The sequence below is a fragment of the Alligator mississippiensis genome, chromosome 12 (assembly GCF_030867095.1).
Source record: "Alligator mississippiensis isolate rAllMis1 chromosome 12, rAllMis1, whole genome shotgun sequence".
Lineage (NCBI taxonomy): Eukaryota > Metazoa > Chordata > Crocodylia > Alligatoridae > Alligator > Alligator mississippiensis.
The window spans coordinates 63,354,727-63,377,765 of record NC_081835.1 but is presented as its reverse complement, the minus strand read 5'-3'; the positions used below and the strand labels follow the sequence as shown (position 1 = coordinate 63,377,765).

At 55.2% G+C, this 23,039-nt stretch overlaps 1 protein-coding gene across 4 annotated transcripts in view; it reads left to right on the top strand.

The window, feature by feature from the left end:
* The window catches only part of GPSM1 (G protein signaling modulator 1), a 99,941-nt gene that overhangs the window by 10,929 nt on the left and 65,973 nt on the right, over positions 1-23,039 (top strand). For 2 of the 4 annotated variants that reach the window (XM_019475661.2, XM_019475663.2), the window contains 2 exons: positions 21,203-21,424; positions 22,370-22,505. In XM_019475661.2, coding sequence (XP_019331206.2) covers positions 21,203-21,424; positions 22,370-22,505 — 358 coding nt within the window. Of the gene's footprint in view, positions 1-1,449; positions 1,611-5,390; positions 5,770-21,202; positions 21,425-22,369; positions 22,506-23,039 lie in introns of those variants that run through there. The other 2 variants (XM_019475660.2, XM_014603717.3) reach the window with 2 other exon arrangements.

Below are 23,039 nucleotides of genomic sequence, written 5' to 3'. Positions count from 1 at the left end.
CAGCGGAGCACATAGCTCGACTGTCACATCGCAGGCAGTGGAGCACCAGGAAACGAGCCATTTATTCTCCAATAAGGTGCACGCTTGAGGGGAGCGGGAGAATGGTGCCAGAGATTGCCTCTCGCTGTAAAGCAGTTACTATCCATCTTATCTGGTGACTGGGCATACGCTTGGGCAGCATCGCAGCGGGAACATAATCCACCGTGGCTGATGATGCTCTGAAGATCAGTGTGAAATCTAAGCATCCAAGCAGTGCCCTGTTTGCCAAAGCGGGTCGGTCTGTCTGATCGGGGGGAGATAAGCAGGAATTGGCCTTGTAAGCCCTTGAGTGGCTAATGCATGGCCTCAGAAGGAGTGTGAATGTAGATGGGGCCGCGAGGCATCTCCAGACCTGCACGTATCATGGATCGCCCTTTGAAACGGCACCCGAGGTGCCAGGAAGGGCAGCCAGCTGTTCTGCAATCCCCTGTGTTTTGCTAGGCCAGCCGCTGGACGGTTTGTCGGGACAGCCGGAGCAGCCTCCTGGCTGGAGGTTGGCAGCATGGATGCTTGGCCAGGTCCTCTGAGCCGGTGCTTGAGTCCCTGTGATGGCCTGATAATGGCAGAGGGGGGACAAGGCCGGCAGTCAAGGTATGAAGTGAGCCGTTGTGATTAGCACTCACGTTCTGCCTCCTGTGTGGACGCCCTCAAAGCCTCAGCAAAGGGGTTTGCACCAGATGCTGGACTGGCATGTTGTAGGTCCGGGCCGACGGTACCATCTGGCTTTACAGTGCCCAGCCTGAAGGGAAGGCATTGCCACGGGGGTGTTTCTCAGATGGGGCCCTTTAATTTCTACCAAACTGAAACCTGGATCGCGGTGTAGCCCTTTTGGACGCAGCTGAGACCCCAAGCAGTCACCGCCCCGTGCAGCAGTACCAGGGAGGGGGTTGGTCCATCGGCTGTGAAGTGCAACATGGACCCCTCTGCTAAAGATTGCAAGCTCTGACCCCTGACCGTGGTGCAGCCGTGTATAACGGGGGTCAGTGGGGCTGCCCCTGACTTTCCCCTGGCCGCCTAGTAAATCTGTCTGTAGGGCATATTTGGTGCTTCTTAGTTGAAGCCAAAAGCATCTTGCATCACTTGGGTTTTGGCGAGACCCAGCGGCTGGCAGGACGTGTCTGCAATGGGCGCTGGTACTGCAAGCGATAGAGCTCGGCTCCCCTGTGGGTGGGGGGGGCAGGGTGAGGGGCACGGGGGCAGGAAGCAGTGGCTGTGCAAAGCTGGTTTCCAGCAAGCCAAGAGTCATCTGTCAGGGCTGCCGGCTCCCTGTACCGGGGCTGGACATCTGGGGAGGTTAGAAGAAGAAGGAAAAAAAAAAGTAGCAGCTTGAAACACGTGATGGGAATTTAAAAAAAGCCCTCCAATTAAAGCAGCGAGCAGGGCGGAGGATGCAACTGCTCTTCCGAGGCTGCTGGCAGGCAGCTGCGAGGTCTCCCCGGCGCCTGCATCCAGCTCACCACAATGCTCTGGCTTCAGAGGGGCTGGCTTCTCCGTCACACCAAGTTTCTGTGGAAGTGGTGCCGGTCTTGCATGCTGCCGGCTTCCCCGGCCCACCGGCCTCGCAGGCTGAGGTAAGGAGCTGGTGGCAGGCTCACCTGTCACCTCCGCAGCATCCCTTTGGTCTCTGGGCTCTGTCCTGAAGGAGTGTTTTTGAGCGACCCGTGTGAAATCCCGTCGCCCTGCGCTCTCCCGGGCGGCACGAGGGATTCCTGCCTGGCCTTTCATTTCTGCCAAACTGAAACCTGCATCACGTCATAGCCTGGCTGGACTCAGCAGGGACTTTCCAGCTGAGACCCCAGGCAGCACCGTCCGGGCAGCAATGCCAGGGAGGGGGTCCGACCACGTCTGTGCAGGTCCCTCCTCCAGGTGCCTTCGGTGAGGGGCAGGGAGGAAGCCGTTTGTGCAGCTTCTTCTGCGTGAAGCTGTTGCAATTTGGTGCGGCTGGTGCGCAGGACAGCCGGTAGGAAACAGCGCTCGTGGAAAGGCTTCCAGCGTCCAGCCCTTGACACCTTCAGCTCTGAGCCGAGCTTCCCACAGGCAAGTCCTTAATCCTTAGGCACGACACCTCTGGAGGTGCTCAGACCCATGGGCAGCATCTGCCGTGCCCGGTGCACCTCTGGGCAGTACGGGGGCGAAAAGAGACGGGCAGAGGTTGCAAGAGCAAGGCAAAGCTTGGCTCTCAGCAACCCCAGGCCAGCTCCAGATCCTTTCCTGTTTTAAAGACCCCTTGGATGATTTTCACGGCCTGGGGGCTGCATGCTCAGTCCCTGGGGCTAGTGTAGTAGCAGCTCTTGTGCCAGAGGCAGAGGGCTGCAGGGCATCCTCAGGCCACAGCTGGCCCTAACCCAGGTTGTTCCCAGTGGGGATGGTGGGAAGGAGATAGTGCTGCCAGATGTGCATTTCCCCCCAAGTCCCAGCTGCTGGGACCAAAGGACTTAAGTGAGAAATTTGCACTTTCCTTCCAAAGGAGAGGCTTTTCTGGCCCTCCCAGCTGGGGAGAAAGGTGCAATCTGTGAAGCATCACGAGGCCCCCCCCCCCCTCCCCCCCCCCCCCCAAAAGTGACTATGGCTTTAAAAACCTGGAGCTTGACTTAAAAATCCTAATGTTTGGGGGAACCTGATGCATGATTTTTGGGGACCTGGAAGTTGCATGGTCTGCTGCATTTCTGGAAGGGCCAGCGCTCCAGTAGTCCCGGTCGCTCGGCCAGCGGACACGTAGCGTGGGCTTTGTCAGGGAGCACTAGGCAGGCCGGGGGTTTGTGACGTGGTCCCTTTCTACCGGTTCAGTGACGTGCAGCACGATTTTCCCCTTGCCAGCCAGCCTGGGGGTGCGGGCAGCGATGGAGCTGTGCCACGCCTGGGTTTCTGGGCCCATAGCTGACACGCTTGGTCTTCACAGATTTTGCAGAACGGCCCAAAGATCGAGGAGCCGCACTGCCCGCCCAAGATAAAAACAGCAACGCGCCCAGTGTCGGGGTCTCGGGCAGGAGTTTTGCAGAGCTAGTAACCGTGGGGCTATGTTGGGAGAAACCGCGTGCGGCCTGGCCTCTGGGGTGTAAACCTGGGTTTTCTAACCCCGCTCAGAGCAGGTCCAGAGAGCATCGCTTAGCCCTCACCTATCCCAGGACAACCCGGGGTGGCCAGGGCTAGTGGAGCTGCTCTCACTTCAGCACCGTGGGAACCCCCAGGTTGCTCTGTCGAGCACAAGGCAGGTGCGCTCTCTCTGCAAATTTTAGGTCCAGGCGGAGGCAGCAGATGCACCGTTGCAGCTCTGGCTGGCTTGCCAGGGTCCGCTGACGTCTGGCTTTGAAGCTGCAGAGCCGTGTTGGAGGTCGCGGGCTGCCGCATTGATCTCCTGGCTCCGCGGGACCTCTGTATCCTGGGCTAGGAGGCAGGAAGGAAGCGAGCTGCTGGTGGAGGGGGGGCATGGGGTTTGGCAGGAGCCCTGGAGAGCTGTCAGCTGTTGTGCCGGGCTGTCAGAAGCAGCATTTACTATCAACAAAACACAGCTTGTCTTTGGGCGCGTTTCTGGCCCTGGATTCTCCGAGAGCTGGGTGCTGCTTCTGACAGCCACGGAGGTGTGAGACGGGCCCGGTGCAGGGAAGCGTTGGTGCCATCTGCTCTGCGTCTGCTTTGCCAGGAAAATCTCAGCGCCGGCTGCTTTCCCGCAGTCCCGGGCCCCTGCAGCTGTGCAGCGCCCGGTCTGGGCGGCCGAGGGAGGTCTGGCCGCTTTTTGTGACCCGCTTCCTCTGGGCTTGACCCAAAGGAGGTAGTGGGGAGGCAGTCATGGGAGCTGTGATGATAGATGCTTGCAGGTGTGTTGGATTGGGGGTGGGGGGGTGGAAATGAATGGCAGAAAGAGGCTTAAATCTCACAGCGAGACCTTTAACCCAGCACAGGAAAGGCCAGCCCCCGGCTGCACTGAAGTCGGCAGTAATCTTCCCACAAATCCCTTAAGCCACTTAGGTGTTGTCTTCTGGAGGGCAACCGTCTCCACCAGCCATAAAAATAGCTCTTCCCTTGGATGGGCTGGGGCGCGCGGGGCCAGGATGCTGAGGTCTGCGCGGCTGAAAGCTGGGATCCTCGGAGGTAGCAGCAGGTGCTCCAGGGCTGCAGGGACCTGACCTGAGGATGCTCGGTTGTCGGGTAACAAAACCATCTTTGAGCCCACGCCTGGGGTATGAGAAGAGGGAGACCTTGTGGTGAAGTCCGTGGTCACAGTACAGGCAGGGCTATGTAACTCATAATTAGACCAGGAGGGTTCCTTATACCCATTTCCTCTGACTTCCTGGTTAACTGAGGCCGGAGGAGTTCCCTACACGGTTTCTGCAGCATTCATTGAGTCTGGAGGGCTGCGTGTTACTGTCTCTTGGAGACAGCAGTGCGGTGTAGACATAGCTGCGGGACCGGGAGCAGTCTAGCTGCTGCTTGGCAGGATGAATTGGCCCTTGCTGAGCTCTTTGCTCTGACGGCTTGATTGGTTCCCGTACCTGAGCTAGCGCATTTAAAGCTAGCTTGGGGTATCTCTAGGCTGTACTGCAGCCACAGTGGTGCCCGCAGTGGAGACATGATCTACACCATATAATTTACTCAAATGTCATCCAGTCACGGCTTGATGTTTGGCCGTAAGCACTGAGTTAGTGAAAGAAAAGCAAAAAGAGAGCTCATGAGCCCCAGAGAAGGGACCCACATCTGCTCTAAGATTAGTCTTTGCAGATGCAGAAGCAATTTTCCAGCCGGAGGTTTTCTCTGTGCGGCTCATTATCCAGGCTAGCACCAAGGATGATTGCAACAGGGATGTTTGAAGACAGGGGGGTAAAATACGGGGCTTTCCAACATCAGCAGGCTTTTGCCATTGCTCGCACTCGCCCCAGAAGGTCTGTGTCTGGTCCTGCAGCTCTGCTTCGTGGGCCTGCCTGCCTGGGGCCAGTTGCCGGCCTGAGCCCTTAATAAATACATTTCCAAGCAGAACAGCCGTCTGCACGTAGACAACCCTGCCTGATGTTCCCCGATTTCAAAAAAGGAAAAAAAGCGTTTGAATGTTTTAATAACAACTTGGTGGTCAGCGCACTCCAGTTCGTCGGTGGGTAAAAAAGCCCCTGGTTTAAATGAGTACTAACTAAGGCTAGTACCTTCATTTTGGGCCAACAGACCAGCCAGCCCAAAGCCCTGCAGCGAATCCATTTGTCGAGGTCGGCTGTGCCTTGTAAATGTAACTCGATTGATTTTATAGCAAGAACAGCTTATTGGTTAAAGCAGCAGCCCATGTCTCGGGCAGAGGACGCCTGATCTAATTACCGCCTCAAGAGCCTTGTTTTCCTGGCATTCGGATGTACGGGGTGTGAACAAGCCCTGCTTCTGAAAGCTTGCAGTTTGTCCGGTCCGAGAAGATGTCCTCACCCGGGAATCTACCCTGCGGCGCGTGCCGGGAATACTTCTCCCTAACAGGGCAGGGTCTCGCTGATCCATTGCCTTTATGGAAATAGGGCCGGAGGTGAGAGATGACGGCAGAAAGGGGGAATCCAGCATCAAGTCCGAAATCTGCCATGACCTCTGCAGACTTAAAGCACGCGTGGCGTACACAGGTGTTCGTTGCGGTCCTGTCCAAGGTAGTAGCCTCCTGCTGAGCTCGAGGGAGAGATCTGCCCTGAAGGGTTCGAGTCGGCATCTTGCTAACACTCGTGCAAAGAGCGGTTACGCAGGCTTTTGAGTCTCGACATTTTCCTGACGGTAAGATTTCTTGCCTAGTTCTTGCAGCCATATTTCTTGCTTAATGCGAACATGCTGACTAGCAGACTCGCTAAGCAGCGGGCCCGGCAGACAACTTGATGAATGGAGGCGTCCTCCTGATGCCTCTAATTGCAATAGATCAGGCATCTAAAAAGCATTTACATCCTGTAATTGAGGCATTTTGAAACTGGACGTCGGCTGAAACCACTAACCAGAACTTCTGGGAAAACGCAGCTGAGATCAGACGAAGCAGCTATCTATCGCACGTAAAATGCTGTGAGTTCATTCAAGCTTTTTGTGCTCCAAAACTATTGACGGAGCAAAAGGAGCACGATTCAGCTACACGTTGCACCTGGGCTTCTGAGAAAACCAGCTCCTTGGGCAATACCGAGCAGCTACGCTGTAGTCCTTCCAGGGATAGTGGCTTCGTGAGAGCTGAGGGCCGTTGGTGCCATGCAGGCTTGGTCCCTCGCCAGCCTGTGCAAATGTGCGCTTCTATAAAGCCCTCCCGATCCAACCAAATACTGATCCCCCCCTTTAATCTTGCTGATAGGATCAGGTCCCAAAGGGGCCAAGCCATGTGCTCTAATGCAGTGGTTCTCAGCTTTTTTTGTACCAGGACCCACTTGTAAACATCGATGGCCAGTCTTGACCCTCTGCCCTCTGGCTCCAGCCCCCCAGTGTGTGGGACAGGGGGTGGGGGTGGAAGTCTGCCAGCCTGCAAGGAAAAAGCCACGGTTTCCCACGTTTTTCTCCTTTTGGGAGAATCCATTTTTAAAGTTTGTTCGTGACTCTCTCGGGTATGCTTGCGGCCCACGGGTTGAGAAATGCTTCTCTAATGGGTGCCCCTCGATTGGAGCCAGCCGCGTTCCTGGCACCCGTGCTCGGCACAATTCGGGCCCCTGCAGCGGTGCGGTCTCGCTTCCTGCACCCGCTCGTTAACCTGGGTATACCCGTGGGCCTGATCCTGTGAGGTCCCAAGTGCCCAGACTCGGCAATGAGATGCGAGGCCTGGACAGGACCTGGACAGGACCTGGAAGGAAGCGGAGAACGCAGACCCCTCCGGAGGCCTGAATTGATCCCCTGCTGCCTGGTCTGTGCCCGTGGATGCAGTGGAGCCCCACTGGTTTCGGGGCTGCCAGCGAGGCGTGTTCGCTGTTCACCCTGCCAGCACCCAGGCCACTAGCGGCTCACAAGTATCACCCATTGCAAGCAGCTCAGGGGAGATTTGGGCACAGATGGAGATGGCATGGACTGAGATGCAAGAAGGGAAAAAAGGGCCTGATCCCCCCCCTGCCCCCCCAGCCGTCCACTCTCGCCCTCCTGGAGGGTTTCGGGAAGCTCCGGCTCCTGGGATCAGGGGGTTGCCTAAGAAATCTCTTTTATAGTTATAAAGAAAAGCAGCGGCGGCAGGGATAAAGCTGTGAACGTGACGTGCGTGCACCAGAAGCCCGGAGGAAAAGAACCCAGCGTGAACTGGGAATAATGGGCGCGTGGCGGGTTGCTTCATCCACCGCCGTTTGCAAAGTTGGCTGCTTTTGCAGCGGGCCCATGCTCTTCATTGGCACAGGGCGTGGGTGGATGGTCTCCATCTATCCATGCCCTGCTGCTGCCCACGGTCTGGGTCTCTGCAGTGCCCAGCTCTGCGTGCTGGGGGCCATGGAAACGTCCTGCGTCATCTCCGCTCCTGGCAGCCTGGAGGCAGCTGCGCTGTGGTTTGGCTCCCACCTCGCTGGGATTGGAGGGGAAGACGATAGCACCTTAATCCTTTGCATTCCCATGGAAACAAGGCAAAAGGAGAGCGGCTTCTCTCCAGGTAGCAGGAAAGGGGGTGGGGAAGGACCGGAGAAGAGACCTGCAGCACCGAACAGCAGGGTGGCCCGTGCGGTCTGTCCTGCAGCCCTGATAGAGTAGGAAGAGACTCCGCAGCGGAGGTGTGCAGCCACCGGTGTTGCCCCTGGAGCAAGGACGGCTTTGGGATAAGGGAGATCTAGCTTGAAGCCCCCGTCTGCTACAGACTCTCCGTGTGTCCTTGGCAAGTCTGCTTAACCCTCTGCGTCCCATCTGGGACGTGGAGATCGCCGCCCTTCCAGCCTCCGACTTGTTTAAATCCTGCAGGAGAGGCGCTCTGTGGCTGACCTGCCTGTATAGCTCTTGGTCTAACAGGGCTTGAGCTTCCCTGGTGCTGCTACCAGAGCCAGGGATTGCATCCTAACAAAGCGGAGTGATTGCTGGTCTTGAATTAAATCACCTTTGGGCTGGCATAGTTGGGCAGGCTGGTTTCAGTAGCCAGCAGTACGCGGCATCCAGCCCCGCCGGGCTCCCGAGCTAGGAGGACCATTTACTCATTGACAGCGAGGATGGTCAGCGAGTAAACCATCCTTCTGCAGGTGTCTGGAGCCATAGCGAGAAGCCTGACCCGCTTTGCCCCCCATGTCCAGACAGCCTGAGGGCTGAGTCTGCAGCAGTGCCCCACGGCAAATGTCTCCGTTTCTTACACGATGCTCATTTGGATCCCTAGAAAATGCACCGGGCTGCAGCCGGGCTCTTGAGTTTGGGGAGGATTGGGAGAGGGCTGGGCCCGCAGCTCTGCACATTGCTGCTGGCCATGTCAGGAAGGTGGGTGCCTGCAGCTTTCTCGCTCCGGTCCCTGGGGTTTGCCTCTGGGTCACTGGCACCTGTCTGGATCAGCATGAGGGCAGGGCAGGTACAAAGCAGAGTAAAAAAAAGGGGCGGACAGGGTAAAAAAGCCAAAGTCATTTTTCTTTGGGGTGCACAGAGCCTTTGGCAACTGGCTGCCCGCAGCTCCCCTCTCCTGGGCACAGGAACCGCCGAGAGCTGGATCCGATGGTACAACGTGGAAGTACTGGGTGGTGCGTGAACGGTGTAGTCTCTTGCCTTTTCTTCCCAAAGTCGCTGCTCATTTTTTCCACCCTGGCCTTGCAAAGAAAACCCCTGGTGCAGGGTGAGGTCTGTCTCTGACCCTCCAGAGCCAGCTCGGACGTGAGCGGATCCTGGGTGGCGAGGCAGCGCTAGCTAGCTGTGTCTCAGCAGAGCTCGAGGGTCTGGGTGTTTCCAGCCACGTCGGTAAAAAAGCTTTGGGTTCAGGATAGCAGTCCTGACCGTCCTTGGCCTTGAGGGAGAGAGGGGATAGCACGTGGCTCTATCCAAGCGGCTCTAAAGGGCCTTTCGGTCCTAAACGTTCAGTCCTGATATTGCACATTAACAGGATGTTTCACAAGCAGTTATTTCACACGCTGGGACGCTGTGTCAAGTCCCCTGCTAGGGCTTTGCTATTATTCACTACAATAATTCAAAATAAAGGAGCTTATAGATCTGAGGAGTCTGGGTTCGAGCTGTCATGATTGCTTTTGTAGCAATAAATGCAGTGTAGTTGTGTGACTAAAGGCTGTAATATATAGCGCACGAGTGCAATTATGGGTGTCACCTCTGTGCCCTGGTTTCCCCATCTGTAAAATGGGGTTGATGATGCTGACCGCCTTTTAGAAGTGATTTGAAAGCGGCTGCTGAAAAGCTGTATACTCGTGCATAGTATTAGCTGCTTTGCAATGCTTTCAGAAAGTCTGAGCCTATTTGCGCTTTGCTTAGTTATATATCAGGAATATCGAGACAGCTGTTTTTGGTAGGCCGTGAACAGGAGATGGAGTCTTCTTAATCTGCCTGACATACGGTTGTGTTTAATGGGTGCATGAGTTTGTGTTTTTACCTGGGGGAAATTCGATAAATATAAGCTCCCTGGACTTGATAAGGGGTCACATGGGAAATCATGATTACTTAGGCTGGAGAAGGGATTAATGGCAGAACTAGAAGGTGGGGAGGGAGCTGGCTAAAGGGAAGGTAACTCTAGGTTGTGCTGCAAGGAGAGTGGGCTTGAGGGAGCGCCCTAGCAGAATGATTTCTGTCCAGCAAAACCAAGTCTGAGTTGAGGTCTGATGGGTGCCTAAAAAACCCAGCACGGGTGAACATTGCTGCAGGGGGGAGAAGTGCTAGCAAAGCAGAAAGACAACGTTGGCCCAGGAGCAAGCAAGCATAAACTGGCCACGGAAAAATGCAGCCACGAAAAGGCTCCTAAGGATGTGCGGCGAGGTTCTGGAACAGCCTTCCCGGAGCTGTAGCGGGGGCAAAACCCCCTTCTCGTTAATGGAGGCTGATGCATTTAGGAGCAGGTTTAGCAGGCTGTGGTTGCCTGCAGTAGTAGGAGCTGGACTCAGGATGGTCTTTCCAGGCTGGGGTTGCCAAAGAAACTACAAGCCATTTAAATGCACACAAAACCTCGGGGATTGAGGTTTCCCTGCTACCTGGAGGAGGGTTGTGCTCCCCGGCTGACGGCTCCTAAGCCCACAGCCAGATCCACAGCAGTCCTGCAGCTGGAAAAGTTCCCCAGGGCAGGTGGACTCTTCTGATGCAGAAAGCAATTGGGAGAAGAAAACACTCCCAAATCCAGGATCCAGCATGGCCGGGTACAGCCCAGCGCTGAGGGGCTAGAGGAGCATTTTCTCCTGGCTTCGGGAGTGCAGTTTGCAGCCTGCTGTCCTCGTGCCGGGGCCATTTGGGAGCAGGGTGTAATTCCCAGCTTCATTGCACTCATTATGGATGTGCTGCCGGTTGTGTTTGATATGTTCATATATAATTAAATAAACCAGTGAGCTTGCACTAAGGCTAAGCATCGCTCTCAGTTAGCTCCAGAAAGAGTCTCGTCGCCCTTGTGATGGATGCTGTGGGAGAACGCTTGCGTTCAGGTAGCATTCAAGAAGCTTCACTTGCAGCGCCAAAATGTATCGAGCAGGAAAACATATTAATAGGGGTCAGGATGAGTTCCCTAACTTTCCAGCAAGGATTTCTTAATAGCGCCTATCTATGCATATTCATATAGGTGCGTATGCGCATAGGTGCATATGCAGATAGATAGATAGATCAATCAGTCTACCTATATGCATCTATATAATATATCTATACCTCTTTATATGCATATACCTATATATATATATATATAGATATAGATATATATAAAAAGAGGTATAGATATATAGATGCATATAGGTAGATCTATCTATCTATCTATCTATCTATCTATCTATCTATCTATCTATCTATCTATCTATCTATCTATCTATCCTAAAAATACATTTCCAACTCTAGAATTCAACTTGCTGAACTCAAACCGCATAGGTTATCTCTTGGTCCTCCTCCAAGCAGGGTACGGGTGCAGTAACACGTCCAGTGCTTGACGTCCCACTAGGAAAGAATTCGCTCCTAAGCCACGCTGTCAAATCTGTTAGACAGATGTCACAACTGTTGAACAGTTAAATATTTGTTGGCTTTTCTGTAGTGCCTGGTAAGACCAGTATTACCAAGGTTATTGTATTTTATTGTATTTTTGGGGTGTGTTGTGGGGGGCGGTTATTTGTTCTCATGTTTTAAATAAATGCAATGGATCCTATATTCCCCTTCTTAGGGAACAAGGCAAAGTTATAGCAGATCTGGCCTAAATTATTCAGCTGTCTCGGCCTGGTAGGCTGGAAAAACCAATTATAGCTCTGTTTTGACAGGAGGGCTGGTAATGCGCCTGCTAATGGCTCTGCTGATGCATCGCGCTGCGTGCGCTGCATGTCTTACACAGCAGCCTCCCAGGTGGGGCCGCGATACCCCCGAGGGCTCTGGCTCGCGGCTTCGCAGGACGAAAGCATTTTCTTGAAGAAGCATCGCGTCCCGCTGGCACTGCTTGTTCAGAGCCGTGGTGAGACTCTTCGTCTCTTGGCTGGGTTATAAGGCGACAAAAAAAGTGATCCCGGATATAAATCCTGGTGGCTCGTTAGCTGACAGTGATGAATGAACCTGGGCAGTCCTGACTGCTAAATCTCCCCTGCTTCTCTCCACTGTGCACTCTCTCTGCTTCGGGAAGGGAGAGTCCCTGAAATGCAAGGCAGATGAAGACAAGGGAGATGGGCTCATAGCTCGGTTACTCTCCCTGGGGAGGCTCGGTTCCTGGCTGTGCCACTGCAAGCTGGTGCAGGCTTCAGAAAATGATCGTTCTCCCTGCATCTCGGGAGAGGACACCCTTCCCTAGGGTGCAGAGCTGATCCACTCGTGCTTTTGCACAGCTGGGATGTAGCATTGATGGGGGCTGCGAGAGCCAGCGGGGAGAGCAGCCGGCGTTATGCGATGTGCTTGCTGTTCGCATGGCAGGAGGTGGGCAGGTTGCTGCACTTGTGTCCAGAAAATGCACCGTATTCATTTGGCTGCTTTGGTGTTTTGTGAATTTTGAGACTCTCAAAGCACCTGCCAAGTGCTGACCCCACACGCCTCTCCCAGAGGTGCCGATTCCACCAAAGGCACCGAAACGTCCCACGACTTGTTCAGCCTTGCATCCTTCAGAAGTTAAATCCAGGGTTTCTGCCCCTCCGTCCTCCCACTGCCAGCACCTGGCTGCCCTCCCTTGCACGGGGCCCTCCATCGGTGCCTTCAAGGCTTTTCTTCCCTGGCAAAGCTAACACTGTCCACGTCCTCCCGTCTCCAGCTGCTCCTACCCAGAGCATTTTGCTATACACCGTAGCCACCCATTCTGGTCCAGCCGGAGAGATCCAGGTTTATAGCCACTTCTCCCTATGGTCCTGCAGGCCGTCAGATGGCCGTAGCCCCTTGCAGATGTGTAGTGGAAGCTGGGGTGATTTCAGGGCAATGAGAGAAGGAAGAGGAGCGAGATGATGATTTTAACTTTTTCCTTCTTGATACCTGGAAACGCTGCCCATCCGGTGTCGCTCGCGGTTCTTGATGAAGTGGGGACCATCTCGGTGTGTCCGAGTTTCAGACCCCTAATGAGGGAGATGCTGTGTGGGCAGCTGGGAGCTTAGGGCATGTGTAGGGGAGAGAGGTCTTGGCAAGCAGCAGGCTCTTGTCTGGGAAAGGAGAGGAAACTGCTAATCTTCCTCAGTCTTCCTTTTTAGTACCGCCATATGGCCATGCCCGGCCCCATCAGCAATTGGCTGGCTTAGGACCGCAAAATCCTCTTAGCGGCTCTGAGCAGCGAGCCAGGAAGCCGTGCAGAGGCAGGGGAAGAATCCCGGTCGTCTGGCCTTGGCCATGGACTCCCCGGGTGAGCACGGAGAGGTGGTTGCTGGGCCTCCCTGGGAGCCTTGCAGCCCTGTAGCCCACGTGTGATCCATCATCATCATTTTTCACCTCCCGTGGGATGTCTTCACCTCCGGCTGGGAGCAGTGGGGGGCTTCTTGGTGCTCACCTGCGAATGCCAGCTGCCACCCGCAGAGGAGCCTCTTCTTGAGGAGCCCTGAGCCAGGCCCCAGGATGAGAAATGTTCTCAGCAGCACAAGGCCAGCTGTTTTGGATGCCTTGGGCTGGCACCCACAGCGCGGTCTGCAACCCACAGGGTGCTTTCACCAATGCAGCCTGTCGCTGAAGAGGAGCCCAGCGGAGCTGCTCCAGGCGATGCAGTGATGAAGGCTTTGCTTACAGCTTGTTTCCCTTAATATGCAGCAGCCTGGTGGGCTCTCCTGGGTCCATTGTGCCATCCTGCATGGTGCAGAAGAGAGGCAGCAAATGAAGAGAGACTCTCTTCCTTCTGTTTCTGGACTTCTGAGGTCAGGGTGTGAATTGGTCCTTTGTGGGCATAGAGCCACAAGAAAGGACTGTGTCTTTACTTAAAAGGAAAAAGGAATTCATTGTAACGTCGTGAGGGATCAACGCTATACTCCTTTCCCCCCTCCCCTTTTGCAAAGGAAGCCGTGGAAGGAGAGAGAAGAGCGTCCTTGGGTTTGTGCCTTGAAGTCCCAACGATTTAGCTTCAAAATCCGCTGAGCTGGCAGCACAATGCGAGTCCCGAGAGGTCTGGATCGTCCTGAGCGGAAGGCGCCCCTGGCTGCTCTGAAGCCCCAGCTTGCGGTCTTAGACTTGGACAAAGTAGTCTGCAAAATTGTCCATTGTGGCCCCCAGCCCCGTTGCCTCGTGCTGCCGGTGGGCTTGGAGCTCTGGGTGTACGTGCAGAAGATGCGCAACCTGCAGAAAAAGAGGTAGGGTCGGTGCCGTCCGGCACGGGGCATCAAGGCTCTTGCTTGCTTGTTGAGGGGGATGACCTTTTCAGATTTGGGGGCTGCAGTGCTAGCAAAGGGAGGGAGGGAGATGGGCGGTGTTGTGCCCACGTTTGCAGAGGCACAGCCAGCCTTGAGCTCTGCCCGGGCTTGTGAATCGGTGCCGGAGCGGGTACGAGGCCAAGGGCATTTTGCTCCTGCCTGGGGCTTTGCAGGTGTGGCAGTGGTGCCTGTTCTCCCCACCCGAACGGGATCTCTCTGATGAGTTTTCGGGCTAAGTCAGAGCCCCGGACTATTATTCCCTTTCATTGGGACCTACCCTGGGACCCCTTTCCTTTGACCTGAACTCCAACATCCTCTGAAGCCCTTCTTTAATCTCCCTTTGGGAGCGATGCACAAACAGCCCCTTTGGTCTTGAAGCTGAATCCATGTAAAACGGGTGAGGGGAGCGGGGAAGGGCTTTGGGGTTTAGGCGCTGAAGGAGATTTCTTGTAATAAGAAGATCTTCAAGTCTTGCCCCTTGGCATAGTGACAGAGAGGGGTCATTTGCCATGTCTGCTGCTGGGAAAAAGCTATTTATTCATCTATCCATCTATCCACATACACACACATACCCTCCTGGTAGCTGGGTCCCGATGGGAGCAGTGATGGTAATTGGGGAAGTCAGACACTGAACAAAGCCGCCTGCTCAAGGACAAATAGATTTTAATTAAAGGCTGTGTGCAAGCCCTGTATTGGGCCCGAGCAGTTACTATGGTAACTCCAGCGAACTGCTCTGCAAGTGTGTGCACACGCCTGTGTGTAGCTCGTGGTTTGGACCCGGTAGCACAAATCTTGCCTCCGATAAGGCTCTCGCCAGCATATGTATAAACAGCCAGGGCTGTTGCCTCTGAAGCAAGTAGGTTGGGTTTGTTGGTGGTATTGAGTTTTTGGGGTTTTTTTGGAGTGGGGGGGGAGATTGGTGTTAATTAAATAAGCACAATTTAAGGAGTTGGTGATTCATGTTTGAGCGAGTGATCTAGCAGGCTGACAGTGCAACCAGATTGCAAGACCCAAACCACCACTCTGCTGCTCGATGGGCCGTACTTGGGCCCAGGGAAGGCCCACTTCTTAAACACAGCAGCATGAGCATTGCGGTGATGGAGAGGCTTTAAACCCAGGGTGGGGGTCTTCCCACCCTGAGATACTTTTGAGTTCGAAGAGGAATCCTAGAAAAGTCGGGCTGGAAGGGACCTGCAGAGGTCACACCTAGTCCAACCCCTGCCTGAAGCAGGATCATCCCTGTCCAAACCACCCCAGACAAACCCGTTGTCCAGCCTCTTAGCCAAAGTGCACGGGCCGCCCCGACGCCACACAGGACAGCACAGCCGAACCTGCCACAGGTAAAGTAAGGGGAGCAGGGTAACCGAGGCTCTGCTGCTGCAGGGGTTGTTAAAAGACCCTGGAGAGATCCCTGGAGGAAAGCAAAACCCTCTCCAGTCTGCACCAGTCTGAGCATGGGCCAAAATTCCCTGCAAATGTAGGGAAGGTGTGTGAACCGTGTTATGGGGAAGGCAAGACCAGTTGACTCCTGCAGTCCTTTGTGTTAGCGTGAGGACCAGAGTCCCTTTTTATGAAGCTTGGCTCACGGCAGCCACTGGCGGCTCATGGGTATTGACTGCTTCGCCGCTGGGTGTGATGGCTTCAGGGGCATTGCTGCTTGAAGGAAATCCTTGTTGGGAGGAGGGCAGAGCCTAGGAACATGATTAGCTAGCAAATCGGCTTAGCAATCTGGGAGCTTGGACCCAGGTGGGAAGGGCCGGCCTGGCTGGTGCACACGGCTCTGCTTACTTGTAGGGAAAATGCATTGGTGACAACGTCGCCGGGCTGTCACTGAGCCCGTCTCCTTGCCCAGGAGCCTTGGGCATGGCCGGAAGGGCTCTGTGGACATCCGGCAGCAAGCCACTAAACCCCCGGCTCGGTTTAAAAGCAGGTGGGTGGCGTTTTTGGTGACCTGATGCGTGGCGCTCTCCACTGGAGAATGGCCAAGGCACAAATTGCACAAATTGCTGCTTAGTCCATGTTGACCTGAATCTGTTGGGGGTTGGCCTGTCCTATCCTTGGCCTCTTTGCTGAGATTGCCAGCAGGATGCGGGGTCTAGGAGTCCCAGCGACACCTGGGGCTCAGCCCAGCCTGTGTCCTGGACCCCCGTGCGGTGCCCAAACTTTCTACCTTTCCAGTTGCTTCCTCTCTGGACCGGGAAGTCCAGATACATCTCCCCCTCACCTGCTCTCTGACCGTGGCTTTCCAGACTCTGGAGAATTGAGTTAAGTTTCCTTTTTCCAGGGCCAAACACACGCATACGCTCTCAAACTGAACATCTATTAGACTAGTGGGAAACCACAAAAGAAAACAAAATGAAGGCAAGGCTCAGAGCGCGCGCGCAGCATGCGACTGCTCTCTAACACGCCGGACCTGCCGCACAACAGCAGCTGCCTTTCCCGGGAACTGCGGGGATGTGGGGCCCTGAAAAGAGACGACGCTGAAGTGACAGCCGTCATTCTCGTTTTTTCAGACTTGCTTCTCTTTCCCGACTCTTTCAAAGGCCTGGTTTGCCTGCTAGTTTTGTACGGACGCTTTGGCTGAGTCTATTAGGATAATGCAAGACAACTCCACCCCCGGCATGGGGTCTGCTGGGGTCTACAGCTCGTATCCCTTCCCATGAGCGTAGGCATGCTGGCTGAAGGCACCTTTATCGTGAGCAACAGCACGGTTGCTAGTGGAAGCTGCAGGACAACTTGTGCGTGCAAATCTCGTTGTTGAATCTCCTGGATGGTCAGGTAGTGTTATCCCTTCATCTCTCTTCCAGCTCCCAGGTCTGCAATCAGGGGAATCTCCTCTCTTGCACCAAGACCTCAGCTGCCTCCCAGGATTACACTCCGAGCTGCTCCCGCTGCTGCTGCCAAGGTGGCCAAATGCTTCACATTAAGAGCATTTTCCTTTCCAGCTCATAACTTTGTCCAACTTGCATACATTTGGGCTAGAGAGTTTTCCATGCCAGGTCTCTTCCTCGGGCTGAGTGGGCGTTGGAAAATTTCAGCCCAAAGTGTTGTTTTTCCAGGTACAAAACTAGGGAAAATGTTTTGTCCAAGACTGAATTCTGGCTCCTTTTTTCTTTCGACAGCTCTGGCTCCCTCAGGCTTTGGACCAGGAATTGGAAATTGAAGTGGCGGGCGGGGGAAAGGGAAAGGCTTTGTCAAGGATGTGCTTTTTGCTGTCCCTGTAAAAATGCGCTCGGCTGCAGCCAAGTCCTGAGCTTTGGAATAGCTGTGGTTTGCGTGCTCTCGCAGAGGCCTCTTGGAGCTCCAGAGGCTACGATCTCCAAGGATTTTGGTCTGAGCTGACTTGGCCAGACTGGGCCTTTGCTCTCGCCACGGCACAGCTGGGTACGCTCCCATCTGACAGCGCGAGGTAGGAGATCTCCTGCATATGCGGGGGGATATATAGTACCTGGTCATGCAACTGCAGGTCGCAATGCCGACGGCCAAGGAAGCCATACCCTTTTTGCCATGCAGCCTTAATTATGCTGCTTCCCAGCTGTTGGACTCAGCAGTGTTGTTTTAACGGAGCTGTTTTTGCATGCGATTACCCATGCAGGCTTCCTTCAGAGGTGGGGAGATAACGGGTCTGAGATTTGCCTTTTTCACTATATCTTGAGTTGAGTTATCCCTGGTGCAGCTGCCCTGACTGCAGGGCACTGACACGAGGGGTGGGTTTGCTCCCAATTTAACACGGCAATAGCAGGGAACGGTTTGCTCCCGCTGCAGCCTGTGCATGTGCCTCAGCCCTGCCTGGGATGGACCGTGTCCAGCAGCTCGGGAGGAGGGCACACTCTAGTTCATTTGCTCCTCGGTCTATCTGCCGGAGAGCCAGTTGTGATGGCTGCTGTCTGTAATTGTTGCACGGGAGAGAGGAGATGGGGAGCGGCTAGCCCGAATGAGACAGCTTTGGCAAATAGCTGCTTCCATTAAACCGAACCTCAGCCAGGTGGGAACGGGGATCTGCAGCTCACAGGGGATTTGCTGCATTTAAAAAGGAGCCGGTCGTCACGTGTTCCCTTCCAGAGTGTCTCAAACCAGCTCTGACAACTGAGTTGAGATTTGCATCCTTGCTATATAGCGTATGCCCAGCCAGGATCCTTGCCAGGGTAAATTACAGCTGTACTGATGGACAGCCTTGGCTCCAAAGTAGCGTGTGTATGTGCATGCGTGAGAGCGCCAGAGAGACTTACCCAGTAATTAGGACTTGCAGAGATCAGTTTTATTATTTTGGGGAGAATTTGGTGGACGCTTTCCAGCTTTCTGGCATTTCAGTGCTCAAGGCGCAGGGCCGCAATGCTGGTCTCAGCTCCTTGAAGCAGAGGGCACGCTCTCATCGCTGGCCTTGTTCTGGTGGGCGAGCGGGGTGCCTGGCCGTGAAACATCCCCTTAAAGTCTCTGGGTTTGGGGCTCGCTGATGTTTTGGGGGTGCCGCTGCATTGCCCGCTTGCTGAGACGGTAAATAGGCAGGTCTGTGGTTTTCCTCCTTCCATGCCGACGCGGCGCTCTGCCCTCCTCCGTCAAACCCTCCTGTGCCGGGAGCTCTGGGGCTGGGTCGTGGGTGTGCCGTGCATTGATGAGCAGCATCTCGGACGTCCCTCCCGTGGATCTGTTTCTGGTCTTAGATGGCGAGCTGCTTAGCCCAGGGGTTGGTCTTGGCTCTTTGCATGGGGTAGGGGCTGCTGGTGGAGGATTACGGCAGCTAACACTGGCGTTATAACAATCATGAGAAATTCGATGATCGGATGATGACGATCTGCATCTTCAACACACCTCGAAGCGCCTAGCATCTTCGAGGTAGCAGGCAGCTCCCACCCCACGACAGAGAAGGGGTGAATGTCCGTCACACGGAGATCCAGGAGCGACTGCCCGCTGTAGCCTCTGGGCTGCCCTGTGCCTGTTGCCACCCCCTCCCTCACCATTTTCGTGGCCAGATTTCACAGGATGAAACCGTCCTCATGTCACTGGTCCTGCCAGTGGGGTCATTGGCTTGAACTGAGCCTGTTGGCTCCTCCTGAGTCACAGGTGCAGCGTTTTCAAATGACTTGTCACGGACTTCCCCTCTCTAGGATGAGAATAACACCCTTTAGCTACTAGGCTGTCTCTGGCTGCTGCGAGCGCTGATGAAGTCCGTGGGGAGGCAGTTAGCGCAGGCACCGTGGATGTGATCTGCCTCGTGGCTGCTTTGCAATGCAAGAAGCACCGAGGGATCCGTGGTTGTGCTCCTCAGCCGTGCCTAGGTATGTGCCTTGGTGGAGGAGATGCACCGGAGCCCAGCCGTGACTGAGACCCCCTGGAAGCCTCCAATTGTGCTGTTTTCCTTCTGCAGCCCAAACGCGGAGCAGGGGGGTTGCTTGCACAAAGTTAAGAAGCACGAGGGTGAAGGCATCCCTTACTCAGTGCCCAAGGGCTTGGCTTTCCTCGGGCAGCTCCCCATAGCTAGCGCTTGTAGCCCGTGCTGTTGTAATGGCTGAGTGATGCTGTAAAGGCTTTGCTGGTATAACGGTGCCAGGGGAGCCAGCTTTGCTCACTCTAGCAGAGATGCAGCTGATCCCTGCAAAAGGAGGTTTGTTGCTGCAGTTCACCCATTTGTGCAAACCTCCTCCCCAGGCAATGCCATCTGGATGGGTAGACGGACTCTAGTTGCCAGTACAAGTTGTTTCCATCAGGATGCAGCTGTGTTATTTTTCTTATGCCTATAACTGACACAGCTACACCGCTAATGCTAACCCTCGGTAGTGGAGACCTGGCTTTCAGCGTCGGGGTTTTGAGTCTTGCTAAAATCCTAGCTTGAATAGCGCTACACAGCTCTGAGTTGCACAGCGCCAAGCTCCCCGCTGTGCAAAGGAGACTGTGATCTGCAGAGCTGTTAGGTGTTGTCGCTACTAGAAGCGGCCGATGTTAGCAGCAACCGTGCTTCAGCTCCCCTGATGTGCTGAGCCCTGCCGCGGGCGAGCTGTTCCCCCCACGCAGCACAGCTCGGCGCTGCCTTTATTTTTGGACGGGGCCAGCTGCAGCCTGCATCGAAGGGGGAGTGGTGGTGGTCCGTAGACGGTAGCTGAAGTTGCACCAAAAGCATTGCACCATTCCCCATGCACGGAGCAGCCCTTGGCTGTCACGAAGCTCAACGGGTGGGAACTGGGCCCTGGCGCTGATGCATAAACAGGGCCGTGGAAAAACTGATGGCAGGGAAGATAATGGAAAGCAGGTGCAGGGAACCGTTCTCCGCGGCGTGCAGTGTGGTGGGCTTAGGAGCCCGGGCTACCCCATAGGAAACCCATCGGGCCATGCTGTTCTGGTGGCCAGCAAGGGGCTGGAGAGCCTGGTGTCTTGCTGGGGTCTCTTCCCCTCTGCTCTGCATTGCCAGCATTTGGGAAAGCGATCCATCCCTTTGGCCGGGATTCAGACATATGTGGCCTGGCCTTCAGAGGAACGCGGCGCTCGTGAGGCCAGCCGACGCCGGAGGTTTCTGAGGACAAGGGAGGACTTTGGGGAGGAGAAGGGGTAGGCGGCTAGGTCTGTGCTGCCTACCAGAATGAGGAGCTCGCAGGGGTAGCAGATGGCGAGACCGGGAAGCAGTGCTAGAGCATCTCGCTTGGCTCTGCTGAGACCTTCCCGATTCCTGCTCGCCAGTAAACCTCTGACGTCAGAGCTGTTTAGTGGGGGCTGGTTGTATTGACATGTGTTGCTGCCGTGAACAACGGGGGCAAGAGGCAGAGGTCCTGTGGCCGGCTCTGCCGTGGATGCTAAGCACGGCCCCCGCACCTGTTCTGCAAGCGAGGGGCTGTCGGGGCAGCGTGGACGTGCTGGTTTGCTGCACGTGTTCTCCGCGGAGGTCTAAGGACCGCTGGAAGGGAAGTCTGCTGAGTTGTCTCGCCCGTGCAACTGTGGACCATGCGGCTGTAGGGGGAGCGAGTCTTCTTCTCCCCTGCGTGCTCCCGCTTTGGGGCAAATGATCAAAACCACCCAGGGGGCTGAGAGGCTGCAGTGTGGAGGGGACCTGATCAGATCCCGAGCCCACTGGTTTGCAGTTGGGAGCCCAAGTACCTTTGCACATCTGGCTCTTAGGTGTCTAAATCCCCTTGACACATAGGTTGCATTTGTAAACAGGACTTGGGCTCAGTGACTTAGGAGCTGTTGAACCCTTTTCCCTTCCTTTCTAGCAGGTGGTCTGGTTTTCCCTTGTCTCCAGCCTGCCACCCTTGGTGTGTGCACAGGCCTTTACAGACCCCATATCTGTGAAAAATGTAGGCCCCCCAGAGCTGACTCCGTGACTGCTTGTCTCTGAACAGGATGGAGGCGTCCTGCCTCGAGCTGGCGCTTGAAGGGGAGCGTCTGTGCAAGGCTGGAGACTTCAAAGCTGGGGCAGCCTTCTTCGAGGCAGCTGTGCAGGTGGGGACGGAGGACCTGAAGACTCTCAGTGCCATCTACAGCCAGCTGGGCAATGCCTACTTCTACCTAAAGGAGTATTCAAAAGCCCTGGAGTACCACAAGCACGACCTCACACTAGCCAGGTAAGCGCGCCAGCTCTGAACAAATGCGGCCTCGATCGAAGGCAAGATTGCTGGCATCTGAGCCCGTGAGCGGGGAAGGGGGCCTGGCCAGGAAGCATGTATCCAACAAGAGATCTCGGGTGCCAGGCAAGCAATGTCTTCAGGAAGGTCGGTGCTGCTGCAACCATCACAGGGCGGTTGGACACGTGAGCTATCGGTTGTTTTTTCTCGCAGTTTCACGTAAGGCCCCTCTGCCGAACTCCCTGTCTGGAGGCATCCGTGCAGCCCGGGCTACCGTTGCCTGTGACCTTTCAAGACCGCTAACTTTTGCTAGTTCTCTGGGAGGTGGCTCAAGGCAGGTGTCGTGGTAATAGCCATGGGAACCAATTGAGCATCCTTGAGCCTGCCCCACTTCTTAGGACTGTCTGATTTGAACCCCACGATCCAGGATTTTCGTAGGCTCCAACCCAGCTTGCAAGCGCACCTGTTTGTGTGCACAGGGTTAAGGCTGAATTGCACGTGTAGCAGCTTCATGCAGGATAGCTGAAGTCACAGGTTTGAGGGCAGTTCAGGGGCCCGTTGGAAACCTAGCCTGCCTTGATCCCTCTTAATCCAGCAGGCACCTTTAGAAACTAGGTATGCTCTGTCTGCAGCTAGTTAGGTTATTGTAGTGCCTGCAAATCTTCCCCTCTCTGCATAGAGTTGATATCCCAGCACGGGGGCAGAGGCGAGCCGTGCAGCTCCAGAGCCCAGATTCCTCCAGACACGGTACAGGAGCTGTGCCCTGGGTGGGCGGCTGGACATGCCCCCCTCTGCCCTGCAAAGCACGTGATCATTGTACCACGTTGTACCAGCTCTGAGAAGAGCTGATGAGTCTCGTGGGCACCCTGTCCAGCCCTCCCCAGCTGAGAGGGTCTGGGGAAAGGCTGGTCCTCTCCAGTGCGTGGAAAAATCGGTCTCTTGCAGAACAATCGGGGACCGGATCGGAGAGGCCAAGGCCAGCGGCAACCTCGGGAACACATTGAAAATCCTTGGGCAGTTTGATGAAGCTGTCGTGTGCTGCCAGAGACACCTGGATATATCTCAGGAGCAGGGAGACAAGGTAAGGTTGGCACTGTTCGGTGGGGAATACTTCTGTCACGTGTCTGGCTGCGTCTGACTGGCAGTTTTTCACCAGCGAGGCCTGTCACTGGCCATATCGTGGGGACACAAGTTTAGGGCTGCAGCATGTCAGGAAGGAGCACGGTGGGATAGCTGATGCTCTCACTGCTCATCCCCTTGGTTGCTTTTCCCCAAGGAACTGGACCAAGACCACCAGGCAGCCAAGAGATGAGCCTGGAGGCCCCCCATTTCCCCCCACGTCCCAGTTCTAGAGGGTAGAGACGTGGGTTTTAGTCCTGCCTGCTATAAGACCTTGGGCAAGTCACCTCGGCTCTCTGTGCCTCGGTTTCCCTGTCTGTAAAATGGGGCTAGTGGTATTGCCCACCTTTGTGAAGTGCTTCAATTTCTACTGGGGAGAAGCCCTGCAGAATTGCCAGGGGATAGCAGCCAGCACCCTGGGCTCTCTTTAGCCTGCTAGTCATACCTTTTGGACACTCCCTGGGCATCCTCTCATCTCCCTGGCTGGGCTTCTTGA